The 13,112-nt window shown below is 44.4% G+C and overlaps 1 protein-coding gene across 2 annotated transcripts in view; it reads right to left on the bottom strand.

Annotated features, from left to right (window-relative positions):
• The window catches only part of PIP4P2 (phosphatidylinositol-4,5-bisphosphate 4-phosphatase 2), a 62,860-nt gene that overhangs the window by 38,276 nt on the left and 11,472 nt on the right, over positions 1 to 13,112 (bottom strand). The window contains exons 2-4 of one of the 2 annotated variants that reach the window (XM_054018383.1): positions 12,244 to 12,392; positions 8,692 to 8,798; positions 1,017 to 1,140 (exon numbers count right to left, since the gene is read on the bottom strand). In XM_054018383.1, the coding sequence (XP_053874358.1) occupies positions 1,017 to 1,140; positions 8,692 to 8,798; positions 12,244 to 12,392 (380 nt within the window). The remainder of the gene's footprint in view (positions 1 to 1,016; positions 1,141 to 8,691; positions 8,799 to 12,243; positions 12,393 to 13,112) is intronic. The other variant, XM_054018384.1, reaches the window with a different exon arrangement.

The following is a 13,112-nucleotide window of genomic DNA, read 5'->3' as shown; positions in this document are numbered from 1 at the left end:
AAGCAAATTTCCTCCAGCATAAGGCTGTTTATTACATCTCTATAAGGACTATTTCTATAGTCAATTTCAACATTGAAACCTCAAGCTTTATGACAACAGGGCTGGTCAACAAATGGTTGCAAAAATGTTTTTACTGTAAGGGGGAAAAATACTTTTCCCAATCCTCCTATTCTAAAACAGCTGAACTTTTTGCTCAAACTTTCAAATGAATTTTTACCTTTGGCCTCAAAGTAAAGCTTCAACCCTACACAAATTTACACATGAGTGTAGCTTCAAAAGGACTACCCACTTGATAAAAGTTATGGATGTGCATAAGTCTTTGCAAAATTGGAGTCCAAGCATGGAGAATTTTATCCAGAGGTGAAAGTTTCATAAAGTTATGAGCATCTGAAAAATGAACTATAATAGAAACAATTATACAAGTTTACTTATTGCAGAATATAATCATCACTGGATTGTAACAACAACAGTTTAACAATAGTTTTCCATCAGTATCATATTGATTATGGGCCTGACCCTTTCCTAGATGGAGAGAATACTGGGGGATGTGCTTGAAGAAGCACAAGTAAATACTCAGATACAACTGCATATCCAATGTAATATCTGTGTCTTAACAATCAACTCACAAAGGGATTTGGCTCCACATCAATGCTGTACCAGTGGGATAGGCTCTTGGAAAGAGTTCCACTGATGTCAGTGATATTGCACTGATGTAACTGAGGAGAATTTAGCCCTTCGGCTACATCTACATTTAGAGCTGTGGGCTGATTCCCAGATGACACGCTGCATAGTCGGGATAGCATAGGCAGTGGCTCAGGCTAACCGTTTGAGTATATGCCCAGGGGGACAGGAGGGGTACTTGGGCAACTAGTCTTGAGCTGCCATCCATGCTCCACTGCTATTTTTAGCACACGTGCTTGAGCTAGCTCAGACGCATCTATTGGAGCTGGGAATCACAACCCCAGCTCCAAGTGTACACGAAAACCGTGACACTACAATGCACATTGGTTACTTACCAGGAATGTATTTCCACAGTGTCCACACACCACCCGAGTACCTTCTGGCTGAACTGGCAAGGCAGGCTGAGCTGGCTGCTCTTCTGGAATCAACATCACTGGACCCAGGTTAATGATGCGTCTACTGTGGTAGGAACATTAAACATATATGCCATGTCATTACACTATTTAGATTATTAGCTCTGCAAGACCTTACCAGATATTTTATGACTGTAAAGTGGAACCTACTTCTTATTATATGTGCACCCAATTGAGCTCTCTCTTAGTAGTGTTTTCCAAACAGGTAAGGAAGACACCATTTTCTTTATTGAAAGGTTATTACATAAGTGTAAATGGCGGCAATTTCAAGAACAGAGACCTAGCCAGCAAATGTCAGAGTCCAGTTTGGGATACTGCCCCTCATGAAGAGGGGAGTACTAAAAGTGCAGAAAATCTGGGTGAGATGACCAGATATTCAGGCTTGTGAACAGAGATGTGTGGCAATGGCTGGGGAAACATATAGCAGGAATGGGACTCTCTCTCTTGGTCTTCCAGCCAACATCCTTCCACATTCAAACTCTCCTTTCCCTTCAAAATCAGGCATCCCTCCTCCAAGCAGATTTCTTCTTCTTCTCATACGACTCTGTCCCTCTTTCCCACGCACTCCAAGCCAAGACAGGCCACGCAGCTTCCTTGCCTCTTGTGTGTCACAGTCTCTGCCCACAAAGGGGATGTCCAACACTCACCTCAGGCTGCTCCGCTGCCAGCTTTGGCAAGCAGTGAGAATATGCCCGATTTACAAGATTTCACACACACACACACACACACACACACACACAATGGGAGAAATCCCACAGCATGAGGCTTGGACAGACTGTGGGAGATCCCTGTTTATTTCCCAGGAGGTTTGCTCACCTGGGACCCACACAGAGGGCGACTCAGATGACATTAGCCATTCTTTATATCTACCCTCGAGTTGGCAATGGGACTGAGAACTGGCATAGTGTCAGAAGGTCAGAAAATACCAGTAATCCAGTACAATTAAACTCACTTAAGAGAAAATTATATTTAAAGGAAAACTTTTTCTATACACTAAGGCCTGGTCTACACTACGAGTTTAGGTCGAATTTAGCAGCGTTAAATCAAATTAAGCCTAGACACGTCGACACGATGAAGCCCTTTTTTTTTTTGACTTAAAGGGCCCTTTAAACCGGTTTCTTTACTCCACCTCCGACGAGGGGATTAGCGCTAAAATCGGCCTTTGCGGGTCGGATTTGGGGTAGTGTGGACAGAATTCGACATTATTGGCCTCCGGGAGCTATCCCACAGTGCTTCATTGTGACCGCTCTGGACAGCGCTCTCAACTCAGATGCACTGACCAGGTAGACAGGAAAAGCCCCGCGAACTTTTGAATTTCATTTCCTGTTTGCCCAGCGTGGAGAGCACAGGTGACCATGCAGAGCTCATCAGCACAGGTAACCATGATGGAGTCCCAGGATTGCAAAAGAGCTCCAGCATGGACAGAACGGGAGGTACGGGATCTGCTCGCCATATGGGGAGACGTATAGCGCTAGCTGAACTCCGTAGCAGTAAACGAAATGGCAAAATATTAGAAAAGGTCTCAAAGGCCATGAAGGACAGAGGCCATAACAAGGACGCACAGCAGTACCGCGTGAAAATTAAGGAGCTAAGGCAGGCCTACCACAAAGCCAGAGAGGCAAACAGAAGGTCTGGGGCAGAGCTGCAAACATGCCGCTTCTACGCGGAGCTGCATGCCATTCTAGGGAGTGCAGCCACCACTACCCCAACCGTGTGCTTTGAATTCATCAATGGAGAATCACGCAACAGGGGAGCGGGTTCAGGGTACGAGGAAGATGATGATGAAGACAATGAAGATAGCTCATAGCAAGGAAGCGGAGAAACCGGTTTCCCCAACAGCCAGGATATGTTTATTACCCTGGACCTGGAACCAGTAACCCCCGAACTCACCCAAGGCGTGCTCCCAAACCCTGAGGGCACACAAGGGACCTCTGGTGAGTGTACCTTTGTAAATATTACACATGGTTTAAAAGCAAGCATGTTTAATGATTAATTTGCCCTGGCAAAAGCGGCCAGTAGAGCTACTGGAAAAGTCTGTTAACGTGTATGGGGATGGAGCGGAAATCCTCCAGGGACATCTCCAGAAAGCTCTCCTTCATGTACTCCCAAAGCCTTTGCAAAAGATTTCTGGGGAGGGCTGCCTTATCCCGTCCGCCATGGTAGGACACTTTACCATGCCAGGCCAGTAGTACGTAGTCTGGAATCATTGCATAACAAAGCATGGCAGCGTATGGTCCCGGTGTTTGCTGGCATGCAGACAACATCCATTCCTTATCTCTCTTTGTTATCCTCAGGAGAGTGATATCATTCATGGTCACCTGGTTGAAATGGGGTGATTTTATTAAGGGGACATTCAGAGGTGTCAGAGGTTCCTGCTCAGCTGAACAGAAATGTTCCCCGCTGTTAGCCATGTGGTGGGGCAGAGGGGTGAAGTGATCATCCCAGAGAATTGGGAGTGGGGGGGGGGGGGTAGTTGGGTTTGTGCTGCATGTTAACCCGGAAACCCCAGCCCCTCCTTTTACATTGAAAACCCATTTTAAATGACCAACCCAACGGGTCCTTGGTATGGGAAATGAGGGCGCTACTGTTTGAAACCATTCCCACATGTTAAGAAGGTTAAAAAAGCCAAAAGACGGTGGCTTACCATGGCTGCCTGCAAGCCGAATTCTGTTGCCTGGCACTGCGTGAGTGATCTCTCACACCAAACTGGCAGGCCCTCAATATAAGAGGAAAAATGCGACCTTGTAACGAAAGCACGTGCTGTGTAATGTGAACAGCAAAATTTAACGTGAAAGAGTGTACCCATTGTTCTCTAAAATTTGTCTTTTTTAACCACCTCTCCCTTCTCCTCCACCAGCTGCCAATGTTTCTCCTTCACACAGGCTAGTGAAGATTAGAAGGAGAAAACGGTGGACTCGGATTGATATGTTCTCAGAGCTCCAGATGTCCTCTCACGCTGACAGAGCACAGCAGAATGCGCGGAGGCAGTCAATGTCAGAGTGCAAAAAAGCACAATATGAACGAGAGGAGAGGTGGCGGGCTGAATCGCGGGATGAAGCGAGCAAGTGGCGGGCTGAAGAGGATAGGTGGCGTCAGCTTGGTGACAGAAGTCAAGAGTCGATGCTCCGGCTGCTGGAGCATCAAACTGATATGCTCCAGCGTATGGTTGAGCTGCAGGAAAGGCAGCAGGAGCAGAGACTGCCGCTACAGCCCCTGTGTAACCAAGTTCCCCGAGTTCCATAGCCTCCTCACCCAGATGCCAAGAACGCGGTGGGGGGGCCTCTGGCCACCCAGTAACTCCACCCCAGATGATTGCCCAAGCATCAGAAAGCTGGCCTTCAATAAGTGTTAAACTGCAGTGTGTCCTTTTCCTTCCCTACTCCACCACCCATCCCGGGCTACCTTGGCAGTTATCCCTCTAGTTGTGTGATGAATTAATTAAGAATGCATGAATGTGAAGTAACAATGACTTTATTGCCTCTGCAAGCGGTGCTCAAAGGGGGGAGGGGAGGGTGGTTAGTTTACAGAGAAGTAGAGTGAACCGGGGGGCTGGGGGGGGGGGGGGAGGTGGAGGGTTCATCAAGGAGAAACAAACAGAAGTTTCACACCGTAGCCTGGCCAGTCACAAAACTCGTTTTCAAAGCTTCTCTGATGCGCACCGCGCCCTGCTGTACTCTTCTAACTGCCCTGGTGTCTGGCTGCGTGTAATTAGCGGCCAGGCGATTTGCCTCAACCTCCCACCCCACCATAGATGTCTCCCCTTTACTCTCACAGATATTGTGGAGCGCACAGCAAGCAGCAATAACAATTGGAATATTGGCTTCGCTGAGGTCTATCCGAGTCAGTAAACTGCGCCAGCACGCTTTTAAACATCCAAATGCACATTCCACCACCATTCGGCACTTGCTCAGCCTATAGTTGAACAGGTCCTGACTACTGTCCAGGCTGCCTGTGTACGGCTTCATGAGCCATGGCATTAAGGGGTAGGCTGGGTCCCCAAGGATCACGATAGGCATTTCAACATCCCCAACGGTTATTTTCTGGTCCAGGAAGAATGTCCCTTCCTCCAGCTTTTGAAACAGACCAGAGTTCCTGAAGACGCGAGCATCATGTATCTTTCTCGGCCATCCCACGCTGATGTTAGTGAAAAGTCCCTTGTGATCCACCATGGCTTGCAGCAGCACTGAAAAGTACCCCTTGCGGTTTATGTACTTGGTGGCTTGGTGCTCCGGTGATAAGATAGGGATATGGGTTTCGTCTATCGCCCCACCACAGTTTGGGAATCCCATTGCAGCAAAGCCATCCACTATGACCCGCATGTTTCCCAGAGTCACTACCCTTGATATCAGCAGGTCTTTGATTGTGTTGGCTACTTGGATCACAGCAGCCCCACAGTAGATTTGCCCACTCCAAATTGATTCCCGACTGACCGGTAGCTGTCTGGCGTTGCAAGCTTCCACAGGGCTATCGCCACTCGCTTCTCAACTGTGAGGGCTGCTCTCATCCTGGTATTCTGGTGCTTCAGGGCAGGGGAAAGCAAGTCACAAAGTTCCATGAAAGTGCCCTTACGCATGCGAAAGTTTCGCAGCCACTGGGAATCATCCCACACCTGCAACACGATGTGGTCCCACCAGTCTGTGCTTGTTTCCCGGGCCCAGAATCGGCGTTCCACGGCATGAACCTGCCCCAGTAACACCATGATTTGCACATTGCTGGGGCCTGTACTTTGTGAGAGGTCTATGTCCATGTCAATTTCCTCATCACTCTTGTCGCCGCGCTGCAATCGCCTCCTCGCCTGGTTTTGCTTTGGCTTGTTCTGGCTCTGCATATACTCCAGGACAATGCGCGTGGTGTTCATAGTGCTCATAATTGCCGCGGTGATCTGAGCGGGCTCCATGATCCCAGTGCTATGGCGTTTGGGCTGAAAAAAGGCGCGAAACTACTGTCTGACAGAGGGAGGGAGGGAGGGAGAGGCAAGTGATGACATGGCTTACAGGGAATTAAAATCAACAAAGGTGGCTGTGCATCAGGGAGAAACACAAACAACTGTCACACAGAATGCCCCCCCCCCAAAGATTGAACTCAAACCCCTGGGTTTAGCAGGCCGTTGATTTCACGGAGGGAGGGGGAAGCAAATGAATACAGAACAAATCTGGTCCATCTATTTTTTACATCTTAAGCTGGCAGCACATGGTGCAGCATGACTGATAGCCATCGGCATCTTCTGGGTGCTTGGCAGAAAATGCTGTATTACGATTGCTAGCCATCATCGTCAAGACGGTTCAATAGGACTGCCAGCAGGACTGAGTCTCCAGGAGACAAAACATGTCTGCCCAGGTGCCTCTGACCGAACTCACTGATGAGTACGACGACGACGGATACCAGTCGTAATACACCATCAACTGCCAAAAGGCAAGGAGCTGCTGCTGTATAGCAATGCAGCCCCACGTCTGCCAGCACCCAGATAGCCAATGACGGCTACCAGTCATACTGCACAATCTACGGCTAAAAGGCAATTAGCTGCTGCTGTGTAGCAATGCAGTACCACGTCTGCCGGCACCCAGATGACATATGGTGACGCTGAACTGAGCGGGCTCCATGCTTGCCGTGGTATGTTGTCTGCACAGGTAACCCAGGTAAAAAGGCGCAAATCGATTGTCTGCTGTTGCTCTGATGGAGGGGAAGGGGCCTGACGACATGCACCCAGAACCCCCCGCAACATCAGGCATTGGGATCTCAACCCAGAATTCCAATGGGCAGCGGAGACTGCGGGAACTGTGGGATAGCTACCCACAGTGCAACGCTCCAGAAGTTGACGCTAGCCTCGGTACTGTGGACGCAGTCCACCGACTTAATGCACTTAGAGCATTTTATGTGGGGACACACACAATCGACTGTACAAAACCGATTTCTATAAAACCGGCTTCTATAAATTTGACCTAATTTCGTAGTGTAGACATAACCTAAGTCATTTAGCATTAAGTTAGTCCTAAATAGCCCACTTCGTATTAACTAGAAAAAACCCAACTTTGAGTTCCAAAGACAATTTAATGTCAATTTTATCACATGCTTGGTTTTGTATTTTTAAGTTAACCACACTGTATCATTTCATGTTTCCAGTTTGCTCACATGGTTTGAACATACAACAAAAATGACAGTATATGAAGCAAAAATGCAGGCACAAAGAATCACCTAACCCACGTCATCCCTCCCCATGCCAAGCTGCCACAGCTCAGGGTGGGCCAGATCCCCTTCAGTGTGGAAGGCAGGAAACAGTGGCAGGGCATGCTGTGTGAAGGGCCCTTTTCTACAGAATGCACACTCCCAATCTTGCTCTCCTTCAAGGAGAGTTGCTGAAGAAGCATATACTATTGGGACTGATGTTTTAACAAAATTAGGGAAATTGGTTTATTTTTGTGCTTCCTGGTTATCTAGTACATTATGTGTTATGGATTCCTGCTTCCTTAGATTTATTAGATGAAATCCTTGACTTCAATGGGAACGGGATTTCACTTATTGTGTATGCAGTGGCATCTGGTGTGTCCAGACACATGCCTCTTATTTATTTTAGAATTCTAAAGATTCGCATAAACATCAGATAAGTTTATATTAACTAGTTTCTCTAAACAAAGAGCAGATACATTCACTGACTTATTTTGTTTTTTTTTTTGAGAAAGGAGTAGGAGGGATTTCTGCAATGAAAGATTTAACAAGTGTATCAAGTTATTCACCGTTACTAAGCAATAGACTTTCTATAACGCAAGTTGTGCGTTCACCACTTTCCCATGGAATTACCATAGAACTGAGCTTGCAGGAAATTATGCACAACATTTCCCAGAACTTTTAAGTTGTTTCCCCATTATATTGTATGCTATTCACTTCATATAATACTCGTATAACGTACACAGTATAAGTTTCAGAGTAACAGCCGTGTTAGTCTGTATCCGCAAAAAGAAGAACAGGAGTACTTGTGGCACCTTAGAGACTAACAAATTTATTAGAGCATAAGCTTTCGTGGACTACAGCCCACTTCTTCGGATGCATATAGAATGGAACATATAATGAGGAGATATATATACACACATACAGAGAGCATAAACAGGTGGGAGTTGTCTTACCAACTCTGAGAGGCCAATTAATTAAGAGAAAAAAAAAAAAAAACTTTTGAAGTGATAATCAAGTTCCATATTAAATATATTAAAAACATTCTTGAAATGGATATCAATCATGTTAGAGAAATAGTAATAATGGCACAAGTAATATAGTTTTCTTCTTTGAATACGTTAACCTAATGAATCCAATAAATTTAGGTCTACACAGATCCATGGACAAATAAATATTTGTGTAGTGTTAATGAAAGTGGACACACTTTGATAAACGAATGACTAACAATGACATTAAAATATTAATGAGTCTGACGAAGTGGGTATACACCCACGAAAGGTTATGCTCCAATACATCTGTTAGTCTATAAGGTGTCACAGAACTCTTTGTTGCTGTTTACAGATCCAGACTAACACAGCTACCCCTCTGATACTAAAATATTTATAACATTCACATAACCTGGTATCTGTCATTAAGATTCTTTAGGCCTTACCAGTTGGGTCTCGGACATCCTATTCGCCGAGACGTATCCTTACAGATAAGAAGACAATTACATGGACATCTAACATACTTCTTTCCTGAAGGAGGGTTTTTGATTGGCTAGACAAAAAAAAAATACCAACAAAAATTTTATACAAAATAGCGAACTAATATTTATTTATTTTTTTGCTAGTTTCTTAAGTATCTTTTAAACAGAGTAACTGATATGACATGAACCCAAGTTAAGAAAAGGGAAATACAGGTTCTCTCCTTACAGGACAGAACATGACAGGACTGAAGTTTTAACAACAAACAATTAAAGTTATTGATCAGCACCCTAACTTTAGCTTAAAGAGTAGGAAAATGCTTTTGTCTCACTATTAGCTGAAGAAGCATAACATTAAATTAGGTCCCAGTTTCACGCATGTGTGTGTTTGCATGAATTAAGGAATGCATGTTGTTTGGACTTTGTAGTCCTTATATTTGATTTTATAAAATGCATCCTAAGAACACTAGTATTTCACACACTGCCACTTGAATGCTTAAATATCCACATCCACATCATTATTCTCTCGCTCTATCTATATACTCACTATTATATACACACACCCCTCAGTCAAGTAATATGCAGTCTCTACAGCTTACTAGTTACACCTTAGAACCCAGCTTTGCTTAACACACAGCATTCAGATATGTTTAGTGAGAGTAAATATATAAAAAAAAAAAACAAGCAACCAAGGATTTTGTAGCCTAGTGGACAAGGTGTCCAGTTCATATTTTAGAAATACAGAGTTCAAAACCTACAAAGTTTAGTTTTATTCAATATTAACTGAAATGTTTTCTAAACAAATACAGCTGCTTAAGAGACAAAGCCTACCTGTCTCACTCTGAGACTTAATCCTACTGACTGCAATAGGTGTATTCATATAAGTAGGGGAGCAAGATTTGGCACAAAGGCTAATACCCTTTGGGAGTTTTGTGCCTAAATACCTTTAAGAATCTGGAGCAAAATAATTAACAGAATGGATAGACTGAAGTTACAATACAATATAATTTAGAACAAAATATCTAAACTATTATCTGCCTGTGTTTCTATAGAGCCTAACGCAGTGTTTCTCAAACTGGCGTCGCCGCTTGTGTAGGGAAAGCCCCTGGCGGGCCGGGCCAGTTTGTTTACCTGCCCTGGCCGCAGGTCTGGCCGATTGCAGCTCCCACTGGCCGCGGTTCGCCGCTGCAGGCCAATGGGAGCTGCTGGAAGCGACACAGGTCGAGGGACTCACTGGCCGCCACTTCCAGCAGCCCCCATTGGCCTGCAGCAGCAAACCGCGGCCAGTGGGAGCCGCGATCGGCCGGACCTGCAGACAGGGCAGGTAAACAAACCGGCCCGACCCGCCAGGGGCTTTCCCTACACAAGCGGCGACCCCAATTTAAGAAACACTGGCCTAACGCAATAACATCCTGGTGCATGAGAGGTCTCCTAGGTGCTGTGGTAATACAAATTAATCAATAATAGTAAGAGAATCAGGTAGCTTGTTCATTCTCCAAGAGATAATCGCAAACACCTAAAGCTAGGGCCTGCATTTATCATCTCTTGGGAGTTCCTGCTATCAGCACATTTTTACTGCTACAACAACCCCACTCCCTCTTTCCTTTTCAAAAAATTAAAAATATATCTTTAAAAATATTTTAAGTTCTCTTAATTTTTTCTGAGTTATCCAAAAGATGAAACTAGATGATCATAGTGTTCCTTCCTGACCTAATAAGCTATGAAATATCAGTTTCTATCAATGTATTCACACATTAATTGACATATTTCTAATGGAAAAGTTTTATTATAGGCAGAGCCGGTAACTTACACTTATAGCTACGGTTGATCAACACTTTCCATTACAAGATACAGTTTTCAATTACTCTGCCAAACTTTTTAGCTGACCTTTTCCCTGTCAGGTGACTGCCTCAGGCTAAATATTTTTGGAAAGTTTCAGCAAAAATGGTTCAGCTATTTCTGAAAATGAGGTTAGGGAAATCGGCGAAGTAATATATGTTAAAAAAATGTTTACAAACATTTTGTCCAGCAGCTCTAGCATCTCCATTGCTCTAGCTTTAGTGCAAGGGCTTGGAATTTGATAGGAAGTTAAGCTTAATGTCAGGGCTATGCCTTTTGCTGCTACCATGGAAATCATCCAGCGTTGGCCAAGCTCTAAGCCTTTGAAAGTCACAGCTCACACATGCTTGTAAAATTTGGTTGCTAAATTCTCCAAAGATTCCATCTGTACTGGGTATGCTCCAGCACAGGGATGCTGGAGACTTTCCTTGACATTGTTCCTCCAGATGCCAGGGGCTGCTGTGGCACCAGGCACAAGAACTGAGGAGCAGGGGAGGGTAAGAACTGGTAGGGTAAGACTGGGATTGGCTGGGAGAGGAGGCAGGGACTGGGACAAAGCAGAGTAAAGGCTGGGACAGAGCAGCAGTAGGCAGGTCTGTAACCACTAGAGAATGTGGAATCAACCTAAGATTCATGAGTCTCAACAGTCCTGTGCTGTCAGCGAGCCACAGTCTCCACGTGTGGATGAGTGGGTTAAATTCAGTACAGGGACATGAACCCCATGATATAATGCTGATTAACTTGACTTGAGGAGGTGGGGGAATTGATGCCATTTGGAGTAGCCCTCCACTGCCCTTTCAATATTCTCTGCCCAGCCAAACTCCTCTAAAGTGTATGGATGGGATTTCTGTTGAGTTGGGGAATCCCACTTATGATCCAAAAAATCTTGCTTCCTCAGTGTAATGGAAATGTTTTATTTCTGCTGCAAACATGATGCTCTGCACCAACCCAAGGGGAAGAGGCACATTTGTCTCTCACTGTATAACACTGCAGTCCCGGATATGGGGAGCATAACGAAATCCATACTTACCATTGGTTGATTTTATATGTCAAGGGGACATTATAGATTTCAGGTCCTGAGAAAACTTGTTTTTTAAATAAGAGGGGAAGGGGTGGAGTTTATATAAACGGCACAAAACTTTCTAAACAATATTTAAAACTAAAGACTTTAGAGTATTATTTAACAAAATAGTGCACATATTCAGCCAAGTACACATATATAGTCCACCGGGTAGATTAGGCATTGTGTTCCTTAATTTACACCTAAAATACTTAAGGCACCTCGATTTTTTTTTCTGTCAGATCTGGAAATACTGTCCCCCCTTTTCCCTCAACCCCTCCCCACCCCAAAAGCCTATCATCTCATGCTGTCTCATCTCCCTAAAACATCAGGGAGGTAGCTTCTGCTTTAACTGACTCTTTTAACCCTTTGAATTCCCGCTTGCAAAGAATAAGAGATGGAAAGCAAGATGCATTCCACCTGAAACAAGTAAGCTTAGGAGCCTGAAGACTTCATTGCCTTTGTACATTTTCATTGCTAACACATAACCGAGCCCACCTTGTGTCAATAATCCTTGAATAAACATGCTAGGTGATCAGTAATACTGACATACCCTTTCTACGTAACCAGGAGTTAATAGAGCACATCAACAACAATGGAAAATGTAAAAACTCATTTACCGTAGCTTCATTGCAAACTGTGCACTTAACAACATGTTGGTGAAGCTTGCCATCCAAGTTGATTAGTGATTGGCACACACGGCAGTTTATTACAGGAACACCACTGGCATCAGGACTGGCTATGGCGGTATACGGAGGGGGGAGTTCTGCTGCAAAGAAATGATGAAACAGTTCAACAACCAAACCAATAGGGTGATCAGGGTCACTCTACAGCAGAAAATATTTCCAATGGTTACAATAACTTAAGACACAGAATCAGAAAGTTAGTGGTTGGTGTTATTGTTTATCTAAAGTAATCACAAAACTGATTATTTACAGATTTTCCCCAATATTCTGTATTTATACATTAGTCCTACTTCTATAACCATACTACAGAATACTGATAATACAGAAGCATCACATCACACATTGGGAAGGCAATAAGAGGTGACACGTCTGCCTCTGGAATACTGCATTTGTATCCAGGCACTTCAACACTAGAGATATGTGGCCAAATTCCAAAGAGTTCAGAGAGAAACAATAACAATGACTGAGGGGTGGGGGAGAAAACAATTGATTTCTGGAGGGAAAATGAAAACAGATAAATAAAATATGCATAGCTTGGGTAAGTGGGAAAGTCCTGGCAAGCATTTATATTACCTGAGGAGGATGCAACATTGGGACAGATATACTTAGTGTGGCATACAAAAGGGTAACGCTAGAAGAAATCAGGTAAAATGAAAAGAAAGGAAATTTTTGCTGACTCCCAAGAATAGCTCCCCTAGAGTGAGTGCTATGGGCCCAATCCCACAAGGTGCTAAAAGTACACCCTGAGGGTTCTGAGAGCCCTCAACTTCCACTGAAGTCAAAGTGAGTGGAGAATACTTGGC

This window comes from Malaclemys terrapin, chromosome 2 (genome assembly GCF_027887155.1).
Source record: "Malaclemys terrapin pileata isolate rMalTer1 chromosome 2, rMalTer1.hap1, whole genome shotgun sequence".
Lineage (NCBI taxonomy): Eukaryota > Metazoa > Chordata > Testudines > Emydidae > Malaclemys > Malaclemys terrapin.
The sequence above is the reverse complement of the archived record's forward strand: the minus strand, read 5'-3'. Positions and strand labels throughout refer to the sequence as shown.